Consider the following 25,321-nt stretch of genomic DNA (forward strand, 5'->3'; position numbering starts at 1 on the left):
GCTTGGACAGCAGGGGAAAGGAGGGGAGGTTATGTTACATGATGCCCTGAGTGGTCATCTCATGCCCCCCATGGTGCAAGAGCCCTTACATGATGCCTTGAGTCAAATGTGCATGTGTGTGCCCAGAAAGGGCCATGGGTGCTTGCTGGTAGATGGCCAATGGGGCACAGCCCACCCTGTAGCCACAGTCAGGTGCAAGTGAAGGGATGCAGAAGTTTGCAGAAACAATACTCACCCTCACGACCCGAGTGAGGTCGTTGAATTTCTTTCTGCGTTGGACAGGGCTCCTGGTCACCATGCTGCTGGAGTTGACCCTCTGGCATACATCCCTCCAAGCTCGTCGGTAGTCCTTATGATTCGGCCTCGTGCCATTGTTTGGGTAGAGAACATCTCGCCGGCGCTCCACTGCGGCCACCAATTGCTCCAGAGCCTCATTGGTGAAGTGCTCTGCTCTCTGTCTCACCTTCTCCATCTGGTCCAAGTTTTTAGCGCCAGAGAAGGGCCTGCGCCGATTCTGAGGCCTGCAAGGCGAAGAGTGTGGATGCTGAAGCTGACTGACCCACCCCTTTAAGAGCTGGCCGGCGCCTGGAAGTCTCGTGGTCATCAGTAATTGAGAGCACCTGCGCTGCGCCCGTCCGCTCCGATATTGGGTTGCGCCGGAAGTTTAGCGCCTTAGGAGTCCCGTGTGACGCCTGAATTCGCGCCTCAATCCCCTTTAGGGGCGATGCAACCCAATATCGCGCCAGGCGGCGATAAGTTTCGTCTGGCTATAAACTTTGCGCAGCGCCAGTTCTAACGCCTCAAGCGGGGCTATACCCAATTTCTAGGCCATAGAGCCAAATGTTTTGCTACTTATGTATTCCTCTACATTTAGAGACAACACAGTTTGGAGACAGCAGTTTGGCAATTTTAACTATTTGTGAAAGTTAATTATACCATTTAGAACTATGCTGCTGGGTACCTTTAACTTAATTAATTTCATAGTTTATTTGAAAACAAGTTGACCATTTTAAAGTAAACAGTTTCTAAATCTGATTCCCTCCAATACTGAATTTTAAATAGCTTAGTGATCTACAATATAGAAAAATACTACAAATTCACAGCTGCCTGGAGTAAAATTTCTCACCTTCTGAGCTGGCCTCTTTCACTTTCGTGTTAGAAATTACGCTTTTTGCAACTGATGAATTATTTCCCGATCCTTTCTTTAAAGTCAGGGTATCACTACCTATATTAAAAGCTGGATTAATTTCATTTATGCCTGTATCCTCTATTTGAAGCAGTCTGTCAACTGGTTCTGAACGTTTGTTGCCCTGGACAGCTGTCCTGTTGCTACTGTTATATTTTAAGGCTGAAATTGAATTTTCCAGTTTATCCTCATTGCACTGGATCTGGGAAATCTCCACTGGGGAAGAATACTGCTCTGGTATTAATATTTCAAACTGAATAATGGATGCTTTCTCTCCGACAGGTTTTGACTTCCCATTATGTTCTTCCTCATACTGCGAAGGGGTAGCAGAGAGCTGGGTGCTGAAACATTTTCTTCCACGTCTTTTCTTTTTTAATTGAATTCTGGCCATTGTTTTAGAATCACAAGATTTTGTCACCTTATTTCTATATTCCTTGGGAAAAAGTGCTTTGCTGGATTTTTTACAATGTGATGCATCATATGCTCCATCAGTCTGGGTTACTAGGCTGCATTTCTCATCACTATTTATACGATTTAGTTTTTCTATCCGCATTCTGTCTCGATAGGGTCTTTTGGAGAGTATATTTACATACATACTTCTTAGTCTATAATTTGGTTTATTTGAAGCTGTATTTTCTGTTCTTTCTCTTCTAGTTTTCCTCTGTCTCTGGCAACCAACTACACCAGCTAAAATGGACTTGCTTTTCATTGGATTTTCCTTCACATTATTAATTTGCATGCTTGATCCACTCAAAGTGGATCTTTCCAATAACTCCTCCACAAATAAGTTCTCTTTTGCAGCCTGGACAATTTTCCTACTGTGGGGCTTCATAGTCTTCCTCTCCACCAGACTGCTCCATTCACATGATTTCCTTTTGCTTTGTTTCTGCACATTCTTCCATTTAACAGGACCATTCTTGTCTTTTTGGCTCGGTGTCTTATCTGATGCTTCTATATTATCTTCATGCTTAGTTAGTGCACTTTGTATCGGCTGTTTAACACTATCCTCTGTTGTAACCTTTCTTCTATCTCTTAGATGCATACTGTGCTTATCTGAACAGTCTCCTTGTCCCATCTGCACACAGGGCTTTGATAAAGCCACAGAAACCTCATTAGGAAAAGTTGTTTGGCTTTTCCCACCAGGAACAGCTGAGGAATTATTAATGTCTAGGAAAAGAAATTTAAAAAGATGGAAAATAAATGAGACATTTTAAACAATGAATTTCTCAACTATAGTCATTTTAAATGTAACAAATTAGAAGATTTTTCATTTTAATATCTGATCACAGGCCAAATAAAGAGGACAATGCATCAACACTGGTAACAATGTCAGCTTGGTAAAAAACCCACTAAATAGAATACTGAACAAAACACTGCATCTACTAACCAAGAACTGTGGGAAGGCTGGAGTGGACTTGCTCATGGATAATATAGATTTCCACTGAGCAAAGCACGGCAACCCAGTAAATTACGTACATGTTTCAGGCTTCAAAATGTTCACCGGTATTAAATAGATAAATTGTTAATGTGAGCTTTTGAAGTAACATTTGAATTTATTTCCAATTTGCAACACACTTGGTATTTGTTGCTATTTTAAGATAATGGCAAAAGAACCAGGGGGAAAATGAAGAGTTTTTTATTTTTACGCAGCGAGTTATGATCTGAAATGCACTGCCTGAAAGGGTGGTAGAAGCAGATTCAATAGTAATTTTCAAAAGGGAATTGGATGTATACTTGAAAAGGGGGAAAGAGCTGAGGAGTGGAACTAATTGCAAAGAGCTGGCACGGGCACAATGGGCCAAATGGCCTCCTTCTGTGTTGTATGATTCTAAGGTGTTAAAAGCTTGAACGGATCTGTAGCTCAGCCGAGTGAAATAATTTTAAATTTCACTTGATCAAGGAGGATAGTACAGAAAATTTCTTCCAACCCGGATTCACTACTTCTTAAAAAAAAAAGAGAAATTTAATCCCACCAGATTCCTTCCCCAGTTATTTATTCAAATTGGAATCTTGCCGTGCAGAAATAGCAGAATAAATGATATTGCAAGACAGTTTTTCAACTGGAATGGGGACACTTTCTATCACATTCTTTTCAGTCTCCCTTGATATGTGGGACATATATAAGGTGGTTTTATTTGCTTAATTTGAAATACCTGTTGATCTCTCAATTTTCTTTAAGGAAAACAGCATACATTATATGCGTACTTGCGAAAAGTTTAGTGCCATTTCCTACTCACGAAAAGGTCACTCAAAACAGATATATGCAATAAAATTGAAATTTTGAGTAAAAATGCTCACGGTCCTGTCCTAAGTAAATACTAGTTTCTCTAACGAGATGTATTTTGAAATCTCAAAGATGTAAGGCACGATGGTGTATTATAGTCCCAGTTTGTTGCACCATGAGATGGTAGAACACCATTTCATACCCATGATCTCCCAGACACAAAAGGCCATATTTTGTTCCGATTGCTAATTTTAGCAAAAAAGTAGACAACTTGTATTATAGCGCCTTTAACATAAGTAAAATGTCCCAAGGCGCTTCACAGGAGTATTGAGACAAAAAATGACACCGAGCCATATAAGGAGAAATTAGGGCAGATGACCAAAAGCTTGGTCAAAGAGGTAGGTTTTAAGGAGCGTCTTAAAGGAGGAAAGAGAGGTCGAGAGGCAGAGAGGTTTAGACATGAGTAAACAGTGCAATAAAGGCAGAAAACATTTACAGGCGATTTGTCTACGGGGCTCTGAAGATTTCTCATTCTTTAAAAATGTATTAAGGACCATTAGGGATGTGAATAAAAAGAAAAATTTTGCTTAATATGGCTTTATCAAGGTCTTTAATGAAGAACTCATGGAACTTTCCTCAGCTATAGTGAAATGGAAAAGTGAGCACTTTAGTCCTTTTCATACCTGAAATTAGTGAGCTTAATCAATATGAAATATAACATACATAGCAATTCTTGGCAAATTACAGTGGAATTGGGCCTGGTCTCTGAAGCTACAGCAAACCCAAATGAGGAAAATTAAAAAGAGATACTGCCTGAAACTTTCCTCAGTATAAACTGGGTGTAATGTTACCAAGATATTTTGTTAAACTGGGAGGCATATTGACCTGCTCCAGGGAACCATCTGGGTGCCAAAATAATTTTTTTAATGTATTTGAAGAAAATCAATGAAATTGTGTCACAAATATTTGACTTTGCACTGGTGAAAAGTGAATACAATTTACGGTTAAAATGTTGTCCATTCTCAGGAAAAGGTCTAGCTGACAGCTAATCTCAGAGAACAAAAGCCATTCTTTGTTAATTATATTTACTTTTCCAGAGTACTGTATATATCATGGGGAAACTGTTATGCAAAAAAAGAAACATGATATTCTATATAATGAGTGGTTAGGAAATACAAATGCTCAGGTTTCTGAATAAAATAAACTATATAAAAGTATATATAAAAATATTTTGAGATACCTAATCTTTCAAAATGTAAGTATTTGTCTTCCTGCCCATTTCACTGGAGACCAAGGATTCATTGGAATGTTTCTGAGGCAGGTTCTGTCCCATTTCATTGACCATTTACAACAGTTACAAGCATCCCTGACTATAAGAATTTACAAGCACCCTCCACCTTGGATAAACAAGTGACCAGCACCGTATCCAATTTCAGATTTATTTAAGTCCTTTGACAAACAGCAATTTATCTAATAAAATCATCATAGCCTGCAATTGGTAATTTTTAAAAATATATAATCTACTGTCTCTTTCACATGTGCCTGTAACACTGATATACAAGCTCTCATGTTAAAATATTCCACATTAGCGAACTTTAAGATTTATACCAGTCAAGTGGTTTGTTAACTGCTCGAGAGGTATTAAAGGATCACTGCTGTACCTTTTGTTTTATAAATACAGTTAAATGTGTAAATCTTTTTAATTCTTGCATTCTCAGGAAGTACACATTTCAAAACAGTGCACTCCTGCCATTTTGTTGGCGATTCAAAAATATGACGACATTTAAAAAAAATCTTGATAAAGAGAGAAAAATAAAGCTCTAAGTTCCGAACTTTAGCTGTGCTGCTGTAGGGAGGTTCCATTCAGAGGCCAGGAATTTCAGCACGAGAGGAAGGATGAGTGACTATCGAGCACCTGGCTTCATAGCAACAACTTCGGTAGAGGCCTGAGAATACCTAGCTACTTGGTCAGGGAAGTATGGTATGGGGAAAATCCAAGAAAATGGGAGAGAAAAATATCTTAAAAGGCAGAAGTTCCATCCTAAATTGAAGACTCTATGAAATGCATAAAGCATAAATCAGAGTTCTCCTGGTCATTTTTTTGCAACATAGGTTTGTCTAAAAGTCAAGTGCCTACTGCTTATTCCCACTTTTTGTTTAAAGTGGGGAGTAGTCAAAAAATTCAAAGTAGTGGAGAGGTGACTTTGGGTAACAGAACAATCCTAAGCACAAGAGTGTTACCCAAAGTAGCTTCTCTATCCAGTTGATTACCTACAATGCTTCTTGAAAATGGCTGATTAGGTACATGTTTTGGGGAAAATCTCTCGCTCTTGTTCCTCTCCTCTCCTCTCCCCTCCCCCTGCCTTTGTGGAAGATGGAACACCCAGGTCATGTGCTAAGATTAATGTTTTCAATTTGAACATCCTGAAAGAGCTCCAATGAGATTCCATTCAAGTGCAGTCACACCTACAAGTTTTGCAGAAGAGATGTGGAAAGCACAACAATGGAAAACAATACTGTAATAGAATGTATAACCAGGCAGATTTGTAACCTGTATAAATAACCAATTTATAGTAAAACTAGATATTATGGTCTCCAAAAGTAACATTTATAAATAGCATAATACATTTTTTCATAAATGTTGAAACTTTATATAGCAGCTGCGTGATATCGCATATTGGAGCCTCAATGTATTGCAGCATGGAATTATGGGACTTAAGCTCAGCCCCATGACTCCCACTATATCCATTATCTTAGCTATGCCACCATGGTGAGGCTCCAAGCAGAGCAACAGGTGTTCCAACAAAGAGAGGAAGGATAAATTGGAGTCAGTCACCTCTGGGCCCCTCTCCCACACTTCCTGGTGGTCGGTTTCAGAGCGATATTGGGAGAGGGCAGGGGAAATGTCACTTTCTCAGTGGGATTTGTGCATGGTGTGGGAAGACCAAGAAAAGGGAGAATTTTTTTTTTTTTTAAAAAGGCAGAACCTTATCATTAAGAAATAAACCACTACAGATTTGATGCATAAAATGTTGTAATATCATTGTTCAAGGGGATATGCAGCAAAAATCAGTGAAGTCAACTGAGAGCCGTCACTCTACCAAAATGAAAAGAACCATCTCCAACGAGATTCTCTTCACATTACACTAACTATGTGACTACTGCATCCGGAGATTACATTTTAACATATTTCATGATATCCTAAGCCAAAAGTATAATACATAGGCCATTTAGACATTGAATTCCAGATATGAAATTTAATCACAAGAAATCCTCCCGGACAATATTTTCTGTTTTTCTATTTATTATAGTAACCAATACCTTAAATCAATAAAGATTTTAAAACACAAGATATAGTTCTTATATGTAGTTAAACATTCTAGACAAGTTTAACAAATTTTCTTTAATGACCAACTTAATCATTTTACTTTTACAAACATAATTAAATTTATAGCTTCTGATACAAATGTGTCCCGGTTACTTGACTGTGAAAAGCAGCTTTTCCAGATCTCCAAACTACACTCCAACATGTGTAGCACTTACCCCTACTTTTGAAGGTACAATCTCATAAAGGAGAAGGATACTCTATAGGAATGTTCTTTTCCCTTTATCACTCATTATTTGTATCACTATGTGGTACCCTGCAGACCTATGTTACAGGTTGGGTGGAGCCAGAGATATGTTCATTATTGGGAACAAAAAAGATGCAATGCACTAAGAGAAAATATATCTAACAGCTGAGAGATTATTTTGCAAAACGATACGATGAGAGAGAAACTGGTAGTTCTCTCTGACTTTAAAGACTAATATGGTACTAAAGGGACCAGACTGCTTGATATTGGGCGCAATGCTGGTTAATAGTACCTGTAAATACTATTTTTGAAAGGGTTCACTATGGTACTTGCTTTCCAATCATCACATTTTATGATTTTTAAAAATGGACTGTTTATGAAGTCGCAGACACAGAAATAGTTTATTCCAAGAAAAAGCACTCAGCCCCTCAAGAATTGCAGCTAGATCAGTAACGGATTATTAATGTCAAAGACTATGGTGGCACAGCAGTTCTGCCAAAGTAATTCCTCACCAATGTGCCATTGCACAAAAAGACAGTCTGTAAAAGTTAATCAAAAATCTATTGAAAAACATAATTGCAAAATTACTTGATGTACCCAAATCTGCCAATAGTTTTCGTCTTGGAAGACTGTTTGATATGATAGTTTTAAGAACAAACATTATCATTGCACAAAGCTATTTCCATTCGCTATAGTGTAAAAAACATAGGCTACCTGCTATTTTTTTTGATCTAATCTTATTTATGAATGAGTCTTTAGTTCCCTATATTAGTCCATGGCTGTTTTAAGATCAAATTCCTGGATCTCTAGCCCATGGATAAACAACTTGTTAACAAAATCTCGCAGTAAATGTGCTTGACGCAACGACATAATATTGTATAACTGCCACCAGATGTCTTTAGCACATTGGGATGCCTCCTTACTGAGTGAACTGACAATACATTGTGGTAAAAGTATAACAGAACCCAATGGAATTCTGTTATGATTAATTTCCATTTAAAAGGCACTTAAATCTATTGTTCTTATGTGCCTTGGATTTACTAGTGTCATTACCTAATCCTTTTGTCTGCTGCCTTTGCAGGTGCGATGTGAAATGAGTTAGGGAAATCTCAGTTAGGGAAATCTAAGTCTAGTTTATAGCTGGCATTAGTCCATAGCACAAAATCACTCCAAATTTGGGATTAATTGGCTCTCTCATGCAGCGAGGTCCATATTATGTGGGAAATGGAAAATTTAAAATGCTGGTGCAGTAGGAAATACACTTCAGAGGTTGGGACTGAAGTCTACTGCTGGGACTGAGTGGAGGGATCTTCCCATACTATACCTGACATGGTGTTGCACAGGGTGCCTGAAGTGAGAGGATGTTCTATTCCCCAACATTAACATTCCTCAACTTAAACAAAACATTTAAAAAAACTACAGAATAAGAGATTACATTAAATAGCTTGGCTGGATTGATAAACATGTATTCTTAACTCAGAATGAGCCAACATGATAGAATAGAATATATATCTGTTTCATATTAGTTATTGTCTTCAGTGAAGCTTAGGTGTTGCGTACATACATTCTCCGTTATTAAGCTTGTACCTTTATTTCTAGATCTGGACAGCCTATGATTCCTGCTCTTTGCTACTTTGTCAGTTTTAACCAGCTCGTCAACGTGTTGATATCCTACACTGGCATCCTCCTCATCATCTATAGCTAATTTAGGTGCACTTTTGCCTTTAACTTCCAAGTTGGAACACAGCCTGGTGAGATTATCTTCTTTCTGCTCAAAAACTGAATGCGTTATATCGTTTCCATTGGATTTTGTCAGCTTTTCAAAGTAGATGGGTCCTCCATTTGTACTCTGAAACATTTCCACACATTCAGTTCCTATGTTCTCAGGTGCAGCTGCACAACCGTAGATATCATCAGCTTTGACAGCATCTGGTGAACTATCACCTCTTTCTGTTTCTAAACACTCTTCCTCTGGATCCTTGTCAAAAAGCTCAGGGGTGAAACACCATGTCGCATCCTCCTTAACATCCTCTTCTTCCTCCGCAGGCTGCTGCACATCCGTGTCAACCGAGGGTGCTATTGCCATCACCATCACCTCAGCCTCATCCTCGCATAATGACCCCACAACAGAGGAGGGTGATACAGCCATGGAGCTGTTATAAGAATTTCCTGTACTGTCATAAACAGTTTGGTTTTCCTCATTATTCTGTAATTCACATTTTACTGCATTTAACAATACATTCTCTCTGATGTTTATTGATGTAGAAGTATCTTTCTGTAACATGGGTTCCAACTGAAATGTAGTTATTTCTGTTTTTTGCTGTCTCTGGCTAACAGAGTTACACAGCATGTTCTTATAATGATCATCTTGCGTCAACTGAATAGTTGGAAAATGCGACTGTGTTGTCGGTGTTCCCGTAGGTGTTGAAGTCAGGGGCCTTTTTTTGAAATATTGCATGATAGATCCTGCCGCTTTTTTTGTGTCATCATTTTTTACATTTTTCAACTTGATACTGGCATTTCTGAAGAGCGGAGTCTTGGTACTTGTGGTTATAGCAGAATTAGCTTCCTCATTATCTGTAAGCCAAGCAATAATTATCAGAAGTCTTAAAATGCCAGTGCAGTACAATTTTACTCCAACAACTTAGGTAACATTCACTTTTCACAACTATGTACAATCCACTGCAAAAAAATAAGCATAATCAAAATGTTTATTTTAAGCGCTCGGGCATAAATCATGCACTCAAATCATGATTGCTGTAAAGGATCATCGTAAGCAAGCTCAGAGAAGCCTACTAATCACCAGTGGAGTACTGAACTCCCAAATAGAGCCATTGTTGTAAAGTAATCGGTGAGATTTTGGGCACCACACTATAGAAAAGATATATTAAGAGATACGGTAAAAGAATAGTTGTATACACTAGAAAGATACCAGGGATGAGAGGATGAAAGTTATGGAGAGACTTTGAGCTGTATTTGATGGAACAAAGGTTAAGAACCCTAATAGAACTGTTCAAAATTATGACAAGATTTGAAAAGGTAAATAGTGAAAGATTATTTCCATCCGTTGGTGAATTGGTAATAAAGGGAAACGGGTGCATAAACTCCAGATTAGCACAGGAAGCATAAAGGAGAAGGTTAGAAAGATTTCCCCCCCCTACAAAATGGGTTATTAGAATATGGAATGCATTACCCTAAGTATTGAAACCCAGTCAATACAGACATTGAACAAGGAATTAAATAAACATAAGACAAAAGTATATTTAAAGGAAGGAGGAAAAGAGCAGGAAATGGAATTAGAATGGATAGGTCCACTGAGAAAGCCAGCACTGGAACAGGCAAGATGGACTGAATAGCTTTCTTCTGTACCAAAATTCTGATGATGCAAATCAATATTCAAATTCTAAACAGTGAGCCAGATCATATGTGAAGCACTTAGTGAGTGGCTGAGTGTTCCACATCTGGGGAGGGGCAGGGGGAAGAAACCCAACAGAACCAACCCCACCACAAGAATCATAACCACTGTTAACTGATTTGAGAGCAAGACTGTCGATGGGCGTGAAACACCTACAACCCATAATATCTTGCCTTGGCCAGCAGTGGTAGCAATAAGGACGTGGGAAGGAGTTTATAAATGAAAAACAAAAAGTCGATTGAGCTTGTTGGCATTCAGATTGTAATTTTGCATAATTCAGTGCATAGCTGTCTTAAATCAATTAGAAAATAATTTAGCACAACTTGACCCTTGCAGCCCACTCACCATCATGCAAAAGTCCTCCAGTGGTCAGCATGAAGGGATGTGGGACATAGAATTCTTCAGCCTACAACCAATACTACCCATAACTGATAGATTGATTCAAGAGGGACAAAAACAGGTCTTGTCTTCTACTGCTCAATACCAGATTAGTTTCACAGGCTCAAATTAACTCAAATTCAACATCACTTATCAAAACTCTAACAATCACATTCAGGCGGGATAGAAGATGAAAATCTCAAATTACTGACGATGGGGCTTTTCTCTGAAGTTGCGAATTGAGGCACTTTGTCAGAGCAGTAGAGAAACATTTTTTTTTATCTCTACTGAGTTATACCTCATTGGCAAAAGGCAGACAGCATTTTGGTTTGAAGGGAGTTAAAACATTCCACTGTTATTGCTCACCTAAAATACATACAAGACCCTTCCCCTAATATTAAAAATCTTTATACTGTTTTCTTATAGGTCATACCAACCCATTAAGTTCCCTGTTGAAATGAGTGGCGCTTTATTAATACTAACCAGGTACTCCTGTAGTGCTCATTTTACTGGTATCACAGAAGGGAGGTGTAGCAATGGCACTAGGACTAGTCGCCTGTTTTGCTGTGCTAGCATTAGGCGGGGTGCACTTCGGAATACCATTTTCCAACAAGCCTTGTGTGCTGACAATCTGTGAGTGATGATCCTTGTTCTCAACATGTGCAGGCTTTGACAAACTTTCATTTGAATATTCTGTTGTAATAGCAGGTATTGTATTGAGGACCTTGGGTAAATGACCAACACCCTTCTGGTGAGCATTGGAAAACATACACAATGAATCCAATGCGCAGTTAAAGTTTGGATGGTGTTGGACCTGTCGACGGATCCACTTTGAGAGACCTATAATTAAACAAAAAGTTGTAACAATCAGTGAAAATTAAAAAAGAATGAGCGAAATAGCATCTAAAACAGAGGACAAGCATTCTAGAAAATGAGTTATAGATTTTATGTCACGTCATACTTAATGTTAATCAGAAAAGTGAAGTGTAAACAGAAGTTTGTGAAAAACAATCCAATTTTAACCAAAAGAAAACATGCACCCAATCATTATAAGGACTTAGCTTTCTTTTCAATGCTGGCATGTTATTGAAATTAATTTCCAAAATCCTTACAAGATTTGAATAAATTACTGTAGTACGATTTAAAAAGAATGTTGCTTGTCCAACCAGTGCTCTCCATATTAATTTGCAACGGATAATTTACAGGTGGTTTATTAAAAAAATGTATTTACTTTCAATCCCATTCTTTATCTACTTCATTTCAAATCCTGCCACTACTGCAGCACCAAAGCCCAAAGTTGTAAAATGCTTAAGTAATTATATGGGCTTTTTACCAAAGTCATAAAAACCCAAAACAATTATAATTTTTTTTTTTTTAACCCTCACAACTTTCTATGTTTACTCATGCAAAAACAGGGCACTGCAATTTCCCAGCATTTACAATTGTGATTGGTACCTCGCATCCATTGTTAGTTTAAAAAATGATTTTTTGTTCATTTTGTATTTTATATATTTGTAAGCAAATGAATTGTGTTTAAAGTTTTGTTAAAATATATGAAATCATTTTTTCTTCTATTTTGCATGTTATTTTCACTCAACTGGTGCTGTTTTGTCACAACTCCAGATGTAAAGTCACTTTGTCTCTGCTCAGCATTTCCTTTAAACAGCCTATCCATGCTTGGTTAATCTCCATGTAGAGATTATAACGCACTCTAAAACAACTATTATTCCAATGGATGTTTTCATATAAATTACTTTTCTGGTTCAACAGATGAAACTGCAACACTTGCATCTACTCAGTGAAATGCTATTGGAGTGGCTCCAATAAATGTATTTTTAACCATGTGAGCAGTGACAATAACTGAGTAGAATAAAGTTTCAGTATTGGTTGAGTCAAATTAGCATACGTGCATAAATTGGTCTTTCACAGGGGTTTTTATGATCTCTGAACCGGATTTATGCACCAGCGCTTGAGGTCTGTCGTCATTCCTGCGTTTGCTAAACTTCGCAAAAAAAAGACATGAAAAGTGGTGGATTGTTGAAATAAAGTGTCAAGGGATACTTTGTTTGCTTTTAGCCCTGCTCTGAGCATTCCTACCCTCTCAAAAAGGAGTTTTTAAAAAAACAAGTTAGTCAAAAGTGAGAAATAGACTCATTTAACAAGCTACGGCCTTGCTAAGGGTCATTAATGTTGAACCCATGCACAATTCCACAGCTAGGTAGCTACATTGAAAAGTGAATATTTTATTCCATTCCTGAACTTAAAGATGAAAATTTTCAAAAACTGCCACAGCAGTAAAGGAAATTAAAATAAAATAATTTTCTGGCCCACAGCATAGGTGCAGTAGGTATTGATGGGCATATCACAGTGGATGAGGAAGAGAGGTCAGCCCAGGAGCAAAACAAGTCAGTCTGGGAGCACAGTGAAATGGGAGGAAGAGGTCAGCTTGGGAGCTCACCACACCGGAGGTGCACAACTCACAGCAGGTAGTAGGGTCTACCACATCAGTCAGTTATCTGGTAATAATTGAGGTGCAGTGCATAAGGAGGCTCAGGCTGCTCAGGAAAGCTGTGACCGAGGTTTGCCACCTGAGGCAAAAAGACCTGCAATGATGTTGCTTTCAGCAATGTACTGGCAGTGAACGCCTACACTGCCCTCAATTTTAGCACCATAGGCACCCACAATGGACAGCTTAGCAGTCAGGCACTTTGTCCTGTACTGCTCCGTTAAGGAGGTCTTTCCACCCACCAGACTACAACTCTGACAGCAACAACCGTAGCAGGCCAGTCACTGCAGGCAGGGAGACAGGTAGGAGGATTCACTGTTCAGGTTGTTCACTGAGCTCTGCAATGGGGCACTATTATTGCTTTTGCACAGATTTGCAATCATGGAACTATTATTTGCCACATTTGCCTGTTTTTTTTCCCAGTGTACTATATATCCTTGTTTGTTTTTTGTCAACTCATGCTTTATTTTCTGCACATCACCCCACTCATTTCTCATTAATTTTCTTCCTTCCCCTCCTGAAGATGTTGACTGCTTACTAGTATACAATTCCAAAGCTACCATTTGCCCTCTAGTTCCTCACCCAAGTGGCTATTATTCACATGTGAGCCTGGACAGTAGGTGTTGGAAAGTTATTTATCCATATGGAGCGTCACAGCCGAGACCCATCATGTTTTTACCAGAGATCAACACGTGCACTTTCCGTCATATGCTCACTCCCCCCCAGGAGTCGATGGCTCAGGAGCAGGAATGTGGGCCAATTTTTCCATTCCCAGTCCTGGGTACTAATGGAACCCTTGAAACCATCCAACCAAAGGCTGGTTGGTGCAGTGGGTTTAACACAATGACCCATCACCTTTGGAATGCAGGTTGGGAGTACAGCCTACACTAATGGGATGAAAATCTCTCTTGAAAGGAATTAGCTGAATTGAACTGGGGCAGTGTCGATCCAGGACATAGTGCATGAATCCGCAGCATAAAAGTGCCCATTATTCAGCACTAATTGGAAGTTGACCCAGAGAGTCCTTAAGAATAGCCGGTATAGGAAATGAAAACAACACACTTGTGTATTAGAGGGTGCTCTTTTGAAGTTGAAGCCAAGGCATATTGTTGGAACAGTGAAAAGAGATTTACTTTTACATTTTCTCACAAGGAGGGGGTGGAGGGCAAGTAGGAGGCCACCTCCTACTTACTCAGCAGCACATTGGAAACAGCTTAGGAAATGTGCGTGATGCAAGGGAATCTAAAAAAGGCGAGAAAATAAAATACAGGAAGAAAAATTAGGGCGTTAAGAAACCTTTTGTAAAATTACTGAACCTCCTAACTCCCCTGTTGCATTTGGAGGAATTCCCATTATCAAATGCATGGAATTCTAAAAGTCAAAACATTTCACTCAAGTGTACCCTCTAAAAATTTACAGGTGCTCATGTGCTCTATAAAATTTTACAAGTCAGACACTCATGGGTACACTAGGAGCAACTATTTTCCTTAACCCTTAAAGCATTAGATCACTGCATTTGCTGTGTTAACCATAAGGTGCTCCTGTTTATTCAGCAGAGAAAAAGGTTAATGTGGCATAATCTCAGTATAACACACATTACATAACTTTGTGTTTTTAGCTAAATTCCACTGCATTGGCAAGTAACAGCAGCATTACTTAAGAATCCGATGCAAATAAAAATTTTATGGTCGAGTCATATCTCAAGCAGCTGTTTCACATTATTTTCAAAATCAGAACACCAAAAGCAGAGCTATAGCACCATCCAGTGACAAAAGGGCAGTAATTTGACATTCACAATTTTCATGCAATGATTTTAGAGCAAATTTTCAGTTTGATCCAGCAATTCCAATGCTGAACAGCATTCCAGCTTTTTATTTGTCCAATTTAAACAAATATTTAACTCCCCTTTTTTAGATTCTACCAACCCACACACCTCTTCTGACCAAGAAGACAGCAATCAACTTCCTCCTTGGCAATGCTTATAAATTTCTTGAAGTGGTTGCTATGGAGGTACACAAGAGCATTATGAGTTGATTAAGTCATCCAATTTGCTTCCCTTCCTGACAGCCCAGCCAAAATTAGCAACTCGCTGTGGAGAATATATTTTTTACTTTCTAGAAATAGCCAACATGGACCAAAAAAGGCTTTCATGGAAATGTATCTCAGACTGAAGTCACTTTTTAAATAATGATCATGTAGCAATGCAGAGGCCTGGTGATGCGAGATAATACACAAATATGATAATAGTGACAGGATTCAGGTTTGTGTCTTGAAAGCCCATGTACACAAAACCCTGATCTCAGATAGAACCATCTGCTGATGCACCAAGCTGATTCAAAATACTTCTAAGCGAAGAATGACAAACCTGAAAGCAGCTGGAATAAGTCGGTCACACCACTCCCTTCCCAGCAGCCCCCTTGTCATCGTAACAGTGAGTCTCAAAACTTAATAGATATGCATTTGTGGGTTTGAACATGCACCCCAATACTGCATATTGCAGCAAATTGGCATGCCAATGTGTTGCACCATCTGTATTTTTTTTGTTCATATGAAGGTGCAGTACGGAATGGTGCAGAGCACTGCTGTAATGTACTGAGTGGTGAGACACAAACTTGAGGCTAGGTTGGTGGGACTGTGTCCAGCTGGGTGGGACTGCACTCGCCTGGATCCATTCTTATCTACCTAATCGTAACCAGAGAATCACCTGCAATGCTTCTCTTCCCGCTCCCGCATCGTTACCTCTGGTGTCCCACAAGGATATATCCTTGGCCCCCCCCCAATTTTCATCTACATGCTGCCCCTTGGCGACATCATCCGAAAACACAGCATCAGTTTCCACATGTACGCTGACGACACCCAGCTCTACCTCACTACCACTTCTCTCGACCCCTCCACAGTCCCTAAGTTGTCAGACTGCTTATCCGAGGTCCAGTTCTGGATGAGCAAAAATTTTCTCCAATTAAATATTGTGGAGACCGAAGCCATTGTTTTCGGTCCCCACCACAAACTCCGTTCCCTAGCCACTGACTCCATCCACCCCTCTCCCTAACATTTGTCTGAGGCTGAACCACACTGTTCGCAACCTTAGTGTCATATTTGACCCTGAAATGAGCTGCCGACCACATATCCATGGCATAACTAAGACCACCTATTTCCACCTCCGTAACATCACCCGTCTCCACCCTTGCCTCAGCTCATCTGCTGCTAAAACCCCCATTCATGCATTTGTTACCTCTAGACTTGACTATTCCAACGCACTCCTGGCTGGCCTCCCACGTTCTACCCTACATAAACTTGAGGTCATCCAAAACTCGGCTGCCTGTGTCCTAACTCACACCAAGTCCCATTCACGCATCACCCCAGTGCTCACTGACCTACATTGGCTCCTGGTTAAGCAACGCCTCGATTTCAAAATTATCATCCTCGTTTTCAAATCCTTCCATGGCCTCGCCCCTCCCTATCTCTGCAATCACCTCCAGCCCCACAACACCCCCCACCCCGAGATATCGGCGCTCCTCTAATTCTGCCCTCTTGAGCATCCTTGATTATAATCGCTCAACCATTGGTGGCCATGCCTTCTGTTGCCTAGGCCCTAAGTTCTGGAATTCCCTGCCTGAACCTCTCCGCCTCTTTTTCCTCCTTTAAGACGCTCCTTAAAACCTGCCTCTTTCCTATCCTAATTTCTCCTTATATGGCTTGGTGTCAATTTTTTTGAGTTATATTACTCCTGTGAAGCGCCTTGGAATATTGTACTATGTTAAAGGCGCTACATAAATACAAGTTGTCGTTGTTCTCTGATTACCAAGTTCTGATTTCAAATCAGCTACCATGGAGAAGTCACGAGGTAGAGACCTGACAATTCCCCATAGGGAGAAAAGGACAACTTATGGGAAGTCATTCACCTCCTAGCTGTTGGTTTCATAAGAAACAGGAGCAGGAGTAGGCCACACAGCCTCTCGAGCCATGATTATATTCAACGATTCAGCATCCACAGCCCTCTGGAATAGAGAATTCCAAAGATTCACAACCCTCTGAGTGAAGAAATTTCTCATCTCAGTTCTAAATGGCCGACCCCTGATCCTGTTTCAGTATGGCATTGGCATTAACCTGGGAGCAAAGTGCTCATCCGCCCTCTCAGCCATGGATTATTCATGTTGTGGAGCAATCACTTAAAAAGAATATATAAACAGCTTAAAAAAAGGATATGGAGCTGTAAGAAGTAATTCATAATTTTCACCTTTTCACAAAGTGCAGCCTTTTATTTAACCCCTCCCAAAGGTGTAATGTTAAATAATCATTTTGATCATTTATTACAAAGTATACAGAACAATAACCATCCTCCTCAACTAACTGAATAATCCCTAAAGAAAGACAGAGCTCACCAAATTCTAGTCGGTTTGAAAACAAAAATATTAAATAGATTTGACAATAGTACCTTACCAGTTATATACTTTTTGGTATTACTTCTAAATCGGTCATCAACCAGGATCAGTGCTCCCCAGTCATTCTTATGTCGAATGCACCTATAAAAGTGAGTAAATGTAGTTACATTCTGCTATCAATTATTTTCTAACAAAATTATCCCTCTCCGTACTAAATATTATTTTCAGCTTTTAAAATAGAGACTGATTTTCTGTACATTTCTGATACTGAGTATGATAAAGAACACTTCAAACCTTGGAGCCCCAGAGAAGTTGCACCATTGACAATGCAAGTTATGCTCTTCCTTCAGTAAAATGAAGACTTAGAGGGGATCTGATCCAAGTGTTAAAGGCAAGGATAACAAAAGTGGATGGCGTGTTTGAGATCCTAGGGATGGGTAGAACTAGGGGCCACTCATAGAAACTGAGGGAGCAGGGAATGGCGAGGTTATCATGTGATGTATTGTGTTACCAGATCATCTTGCCTTATGATTTACAAATAAAGATCAACTGATTTTTTTTCCATCAAAAATCGAAACGCAAAGATGGGTTCAGCAGGGCTGCTGGATGGAGCACTGACTGAGCTTTCCACTGGAGGGGGGAAAGTTAGGGAAACCCAATAGGACCAGTCCCTCCCTACAGAAGTGCACCGGTCAACCAAAATACGAGTGCAGTAAAGTCTGCCTTGCAGATTATATCACTCTTCCTGAAAAGGTAGAACTGTGAGAAGGTAAATATAAGGGATCAAAAAAGGGAAAAGGCAGGTTAGAAAGTATGAACAGAAATGTTTTTAAAAGGTAACAAAATTATTCAATTAAAATGAAAACATTTTTGAAGCTATGGTACATAAAAATATATTCAAAGGCTCAAGTAATTTGAATTTATTAAAACTTTTGTTTCAATCTTAATTTAGCAAAACTTTGGACATTTGATTCGCTGGATAAAGTATTCTATTAAATGGCTTCATGACACAGTGCACTGCCTCTTCAATGTGGATTCACTACAGCACTATTGGAAATGATGCTGATCAGAAGGCCTCCCAATAGGGCTAAGAATTAATGGGCAAGTGTTTTATTGCACTCTTAATAACCAACTTAGGAGCAGTAGCGGCAGAGGACTGGAAACAAATCACCTGTACACCCGCTCAGCGAGAAGTGGTTTATTTAAAAAGAATGCAGTCAGGTGAACAATTTTCTTTAAGGGATTTGATCCTAGAAAATTTACCTATCCAGTGTAGTGACTGCATTTCTTGTGCTTCGTAAATGAGTTTGTAATAGTTACACAAGTACCGGGGTAATTCATCAAACCCCCAGGTTGTGCCCAAGTTGTGTTTTATGGTGTGGGCTGGTTAGGCCTCTGTTCAAATGTTAGGCACACTTTATTGAGTTTTAACACCATGAACAAAAGCCATTCACACTAGCACCTATGACCTGCAATCCTATTTCCTTCCAAATATCAGGATTATATGCATGCAAATTTGTCAACACACTTGTTGACTATTTATGTCCATGCATCTGCTGCAACTCCATGTAATGGCATATCACAAAGCAGTTCTACCAGAATCATGCTCTGCTAAATCCATTTCACTGAGGTCTGCATCTTCCCTCTCAGGAATATGGCCGACACGGTTACAGTTCCTCTCCCAGTCACTGGACTCTACTTAATGGACTAGAAAACCCCCCACATCATTAGCTCCTCCCCAAAACCCTGGCTGATTGGAGAGCTTCTTTACTTGACCTGTAAACACTTACCTGCCCAGGGCTTGATTCAGTGCTCGAAATGCCTGAATCTCATACCACTGACTACCAGGAAGCAGACCCCGTGTCCGTGAATGCTGGTCATTATACTTCCGTTTCAGTTCAACCTGGAGGGGAACAAGACACAATTCAAATAGTTGTACACGTTTTAGCAATTTTAATGTGCAACAGAAATGGGGCTGAACTTTACATAAAGCAAACAAAAAAAACCACTGGAGACACTCAGCAGGTTAGGCAGCATCTGTCGAGAGAACACATCAGTCAATGTTTCAGGTGTTGAACCCTTTTTGAAACATCAACTGACTTATGTCTTCTTGACAAATGCTGCCTGACCTGCTGAGCGTCTCCAAGGCTTTCTGTTAGTGTTACAGATTTCCGGCATCTGCAGTATTTTGCTTTCTGAACTTTATATAAGTGGTTTACAGTAAGACTTGTACAATCCAAATACAGGAAACTTTCTGGTATCCGGCACTGACTGGACCGAGCTGGTGCTGTACCATCAAAACTGCCGTAGAAACCAGCGCTAATGTTAAAACATACGGAGCTTTTGAGCTCCGTGTGAATCAACAAACCCTGTTGCTTAGTAACAGCTTCAAAACAGTCGGCCGCAGCTTAAAAGCCTCTCTGTAGCTAAGCAACAGCTTCAGCTAGACCTTGCAGAGCCTGACTGGAAAAAAAAAGCAACGAGAAGTAAAAAAACTTATAGGAAACGGCTCCTGAATTTTGCTGGTAGATCGAGCTTTCCGGACATTTAACCTCCGGTTAAACGAAAGTTTCCTATATCTCAACAACAACTTGCACTTACAGTATATAGCACCTTTAGCATTATAAAAAGGCCCCAAAGTCTTTCATGGAGGCACAAGGTAAAGAAAATGAATGCTGAGCCAAAGGTGCAAATATTAGGAGGGTGACCAAAAGCTTGGTTAAAGAGGTGGGTTTTAAGAAAGGTCTAAAAGGAGACGAAAGAGGCAGGGGAAAAGCCATGAAGAGATGTAAACAAAAGGATGAGAACTTTAAACTGGGGGTGTTGGAGGACTGGAAACCAATGCAGGTTAGCAAGGATAGGGGTGACAGGTCACTGGTTCTTGGTGCGGGATAGGATACAGGCAGCAGAGTTTGAATGAGCTGCAGATTATTAAGGAAGAATGGGAGGCTGGCCAAAACATTGGCATAGTCAAATCTGGAGATGACAAAGGCATGGAAGGAGGTTTCAGCAGCAAGTGGCAAGTAACATTCGCACCACACAAGTGCCAGGCAATGACCATCTCCAACAAGCGAGACTCTAACCATCTCCCCTTGACATTCAATGGCATTACATCGCTGAATCCCTCACTATCAACATCCTGGGGGTTACCATTGATCAGAAACTGAACTGGACCAGCCATATAAATACTGTGGCTACAAGAGCAGGCCAGAGGCTGGGAATTCTGCGGCGAGTGTCTCACCTCCTGACTCCCCAAAGCCTTTCCACCATCTACAAGGCACAAGTCAGGAGTGTGATGGAATACTCTCCACTTGCCTGGATGAGTGCAGCTCCAACAACACTCAAGAAGCTCGACAACATTCAGGATAAAGCAGCCCGCTTGATTGGCACTCCATCCACCACCTTCAACATTCACTCCCTCCACCACCGGCGCACTGTGGCTGCAGTGTGTACCATCTACAAGATGCACTGCAGCAACTCGCCAAGGCTTCTTCAACAGCACCTTCCAAACCCGCGACCTCTACCACTTAGAAGGACAAGGGCAGCAGACACATGGGAACATCACCACCGACAAGTTCCCCTCCAAGCCACACACCATCCTGACTTGGACCTGTATCGCCGTTCCTTCACTGTCGCTGGGCCAAAATCCCGGAACTCCCTTCCTAACAGCATTGTGGGTGTACCTACACCATATGGACTGCAGCGGTTCAAGAAGGCGGCTCACCACCATCTTCTCAAGGGTAATTAGGGATGGGCACTAAATGCAGGCCTAGCCAGCCAGCGACGCCCACATCCCATCAATGAATAAAAATAAAAGAAAGATGGGATGAGGCGGGGCAGAGGCAGGCGATGTTACGGAGGCGGAAATAGGGGCTCTTAGTGATGAAGAGGGTATGGGATCGGAAACTCAGCTCAGAGTTAAATAGGCAACAAAGCCGTGAAAAGTCTAGTTTGGCTTGAGACAGTCGCCTGGGGGAGCGATGGAATCGATGGCAAGGATATGCAATTTGGGGGCCAAAAACAACAATTACGGTATTACCAATGTTTAGCTAGAGGAAACTACGGTTCATCCAAGCAGACTAACATCACAGAGGCAGTGGAGGGCTGAGAGATGTAGTGGAGAGCTGGGTATCATCAACATACATGTGGAAGCTGACCCCCACATTTACATATGATGTTGCCAAGGGGCAGCTTGTAGATGAGGAAACAGGATTGATCCTTGGGAAACTCCAAAAGTAACAGTGTGGGAGCAGGAAGGGAAGCCACTGCTGCAGATGCTCAGGCTATATTATAAATAATCAAATTGCATGCATTATACTTAGATGTAAAAGACATACATGTACAATATTACATAAGTGTATAATATATGTAATGTTCAATTCAACTTTACAAAACAAAAAATGCATAACAATTTCAAGCTATGCTCTACAAATGATAAAATATTTGAATGTTTATTTTCACAGCTGCAGAGAAACATTATCCACTTTGACTTTTTGTGCAATTTTGTACACCAAATAATTAAATGTGGACACACATGTTCTTTTGGCATCCTTTAGATAGTCAAATTTGAATGTCATGATAAAAAGAACAGAAATTCCTGATCATAAATCAAAAAACATAAACAGGATGGCATAGTTTAAACACCGCATCAACTCTTCAAATTTAATGAAATCAAAAAATCATAGAACTCACATTTGGTACTGAGTTGAATAGAAAATAATTCCTTGGTTTAATCAGTTATTTCTGCTCTCAATAAGTCCAAGATGATATAGCAGAAAAAGTTGCAACACAACAATGCTTGAACTTCAAAGACTGCACGACAATGTTAAGTCAATAAAGGGATATATTATATTGATTTTTCTTTCTTTTCCTCCCTTAAAAGCTACTCTACAGACTTCTCTATGGATTTCTCGACAAAGCAGGTAATGCTATTGTATCTGATTGATGAAATGTATAAGCTCAATGCATAAATGGGTTAAAGGGACACTAAACCCCAGTGGATGATGCCTTGCGCTGCTTTGCTCATTCCTCTGTGTTTAATTACTGTGAAAGTTTCTCAGCTATTTCATGTTCCTTCGGTTAGATCCTATTGAGCTCAGTCATTTATTACAAATGAGAATTGCAGGTATAGAAACATAGAAGAGAGAAGCAGGAGTAGGCCATTCGGCCCTTCGAGCCTGCTCCGCCATTCAATGAGATCATGGCTGATCATCCAAATTCAGTACCCTGTCCCTGCCTTCTCCCCATATCCCTTGATCCCTTTAGCCTTAAGAAATATATCCAACTCTTTCTTGAATATACTTAATGAACTGGCCTCCACCGCCCTCTGTGGCAGAGAATTCCACAGGTTCACCACTCTCTGGGTGAAGAAATTCCTCCTCATTTCAGTCCTAAATGGCTTACCCCTTATCCTTAGACTAAGACCCCTGGTTCTGAACTCCCCGGCCATCAGAAACATCCTTCCTGCATCTAGTCTGTCCAGGCCTGACAGAATTTTATAGGTTTCGATGAGATCCCCTCTCAATCTTCTAAACTCCAGTGAGTATAAGCCCAATCGACACAATCTCTCCTCATACGTCATTCCTGCCATCCCAGGTATCAGCCTGGTGAATCTTCGCTGAACTCCTTCCATGGCAAGAACGTCCTTCCTCAGGTAAGGCGACCAAAACTGCGCACAATACTCAAGGTGTGGTCTCACCAAGGCCCTGTACAACTGCAAGCAAGACATCCTTGTTCTTGTACTCGAACCCTCTTGCTACGAAGGCCAACATACCATTTGCCTTCTTAACCGCCTGCTGCACCTGCATGCTTACCTGCAGCGACTGGTGCACAAGAACACCCAGGTCTCTTTGCACTTCCCCTTCTCCCAATCTATTGCCTTTCAAATAATAATCTGCCTTCCTGTTTTTGCCACCAAAGTGGATAACCTCACATTTATCCACATTAATAGTGCATTTGCCATGTTTCTGCCCAATCACCCAACCTGTCCAAATCGTGCTGGAGTTTCACGATATCCTCCTCACAGCATACCCTCCCACCCAGCTTTGTGTCGTCTGCAAAATTGGAGATATTACATCCAATTCCCTCGTCCAGATCATTAATATATAGTGAACAGCTGGGGTCCTAGGACCGATCCTTGCGGTACCCCACTAGTCACTGCCTGCCACTCGGAAAACGACCCGTTTATTCCAACTCTTTGCTTTCTGTCCGCCAACCAGTTCTCTATCCAAGTCAATACCTTGCCCCCAATCCCATGTGCCTTAATTTTGCACGCCAATCTCTTATGCGGGACCTTATCGAAAGCCTTCTGAAAGTCCAAGTACACCACATCCATTGGTTCTCCCTTATCTATTTTACCAGTTACATCCTCAAAAAATTCCAGTAGATTAGTCAAGCATGATTTACCTTTTGTAAATCCATGTTGACTTTGTCCGATCCAGTCACTGCTTTCCAAGTGCTCTGATATTACATCTTTTATAATGGACTCTAGCATTTCCCCCACTACCGATGTCAAGCTTACCGGTCTATAATTCCCCGCCTTCTCTCTACCACCTTTTTTGAATAGTGGGGTAACATTAGCTACCCGCCAATCCATGGGTACCGTTCCAGAGTCTATCGAATTCTGGAAGATGACCAGCAATGCATCTACTATTTCTCGGGCCACTTCCTTAAGTACCCTGGGATGTAGATTATCAGGCCCTGGGGATTTATCGGCCTTCAGTCCCATCAATTTCCCTAACACCATTTCCCTACAAATACTGATTTCTTTCAGTTCCACCCTTTCATCAGACCCTATGTTCCCCGGCATCTCTGGGAGGTTATTTGTGTCCTCCTTTGTGAAGACAGAACCAAAATATGTATTTAGTTGGTCTGCCATTTCTTTGTTCCCCATTATAAATTCCCCTGATTCTGACTGTAAGGGACCTACGCTTGACTTCACCAATCTTTTTCTCTTCACATATCTATAAAAGCTTTTACAGTCAGTTTTTATGTTCTCTGCAAGCTTACTCTCATATTCTATTTTCCCTTTCTTAATTAATCCCTTTGTCCTCCTTTGTTGAATCCTAAACTGCTCCCAATCCTCAGGATTATTGCTTTTTCTGGCCAATTTATATGCCCTCTCCTTGGACCTTATGCTATCCCTAATTTCCCTTGTTAGCCACGGTTGGGTCACCTTTTTTGTTTTATTTTTATGCCAAACTGGGATGAACAAATTCTGTAGTTCATCCATTTGGTCTTTGAATGTTTGCCATTGCCTATCCACCGTCAACCCTTTGAGTGCCATTCCCCAATCAATCCTACCGAACTCGCTCCTCAGACCATCGTAGTTTCCTTTATTTAAATTGAGGACCCTAGTCTCCGAGTCAACTACTTCATTCTCCATCATAATGAAGAATTCGATATTATGATCGCTCCGACCCAAGGGGCCTCGTACAACAAGATTGCTAATTAATCCTTTCTCGTTACATAATACCCAGTCTAAGATGGCCTGATCTCTGGTTGCTTCCTCGACATATTGGTCCAGAAAACCATCCCGTAAACACTCCAGGAATTCCTCCTCCACAGTATTGTTACTCATTTGGTTGGCCCAATCTATATGTAGATTAAAGTCACCCATGATGACTGCTGTGCCCTTATTGCACGCTTCTTTAATTTCC

General features: G+C 40.5%; 1 protein-coding gene across 4 annotated transcripts in view; it reads right to left on the reverse strand.

Annotated features, from left to right (window-relative positions):
- Positions 1-25,321, reverse strand: part of brip1 (BRCA1 interacting helicase 1) — a 258,015-nt gene that overhangs the window by 7,540 nt on the left and 225,154 nt on the right. For 3 of the 4 annotated variants that reach the window (XM_085964697.1, XM_085964696.1, XM_085964695.1), the window contains exons 18-21: positions 19,454-19,566; positions 17,722-17,804; positions 11,259-11,615; positions 6,427-9,559 (exon numbers count right to left, since the gene is read on the reverse strand). In XM_085964697.1, the coding sequence (XP_085820823.1) occupies positions 8,505-9,559; positions 11,259-11,615; positions 17,722-17,804; positions 19,454-19,566 (1,608 nt within the window). In that variant the 3' untranslated portion in view covers positions 6,427-8,504. Of the gene's footprint in view, positions 1-1,126; positions 2,354-6,426; positions 9,560-11,258; positions 11,616-17,721; positions 17,805-19,453; positions 19,567-25,321 lie in introns of those variants that run through there. The other variant, XM_085964698.1, reaches the window with a different exon arrangement.

Source organism: Somniosus microcephalus, chromosome 22 (assembly GCF_052327205.1).
Source record: "Somniosus microcephalus isolate GS21.2 chromosome 22, FLI_Smic_1.0, whole genome shotgun sequence".
NCBI lineage: Eukaryota > Metazoa > Chordata > Chondrichthyes > Squaliformes > Somniosidae > Somniosus > Somniosus microcephalus.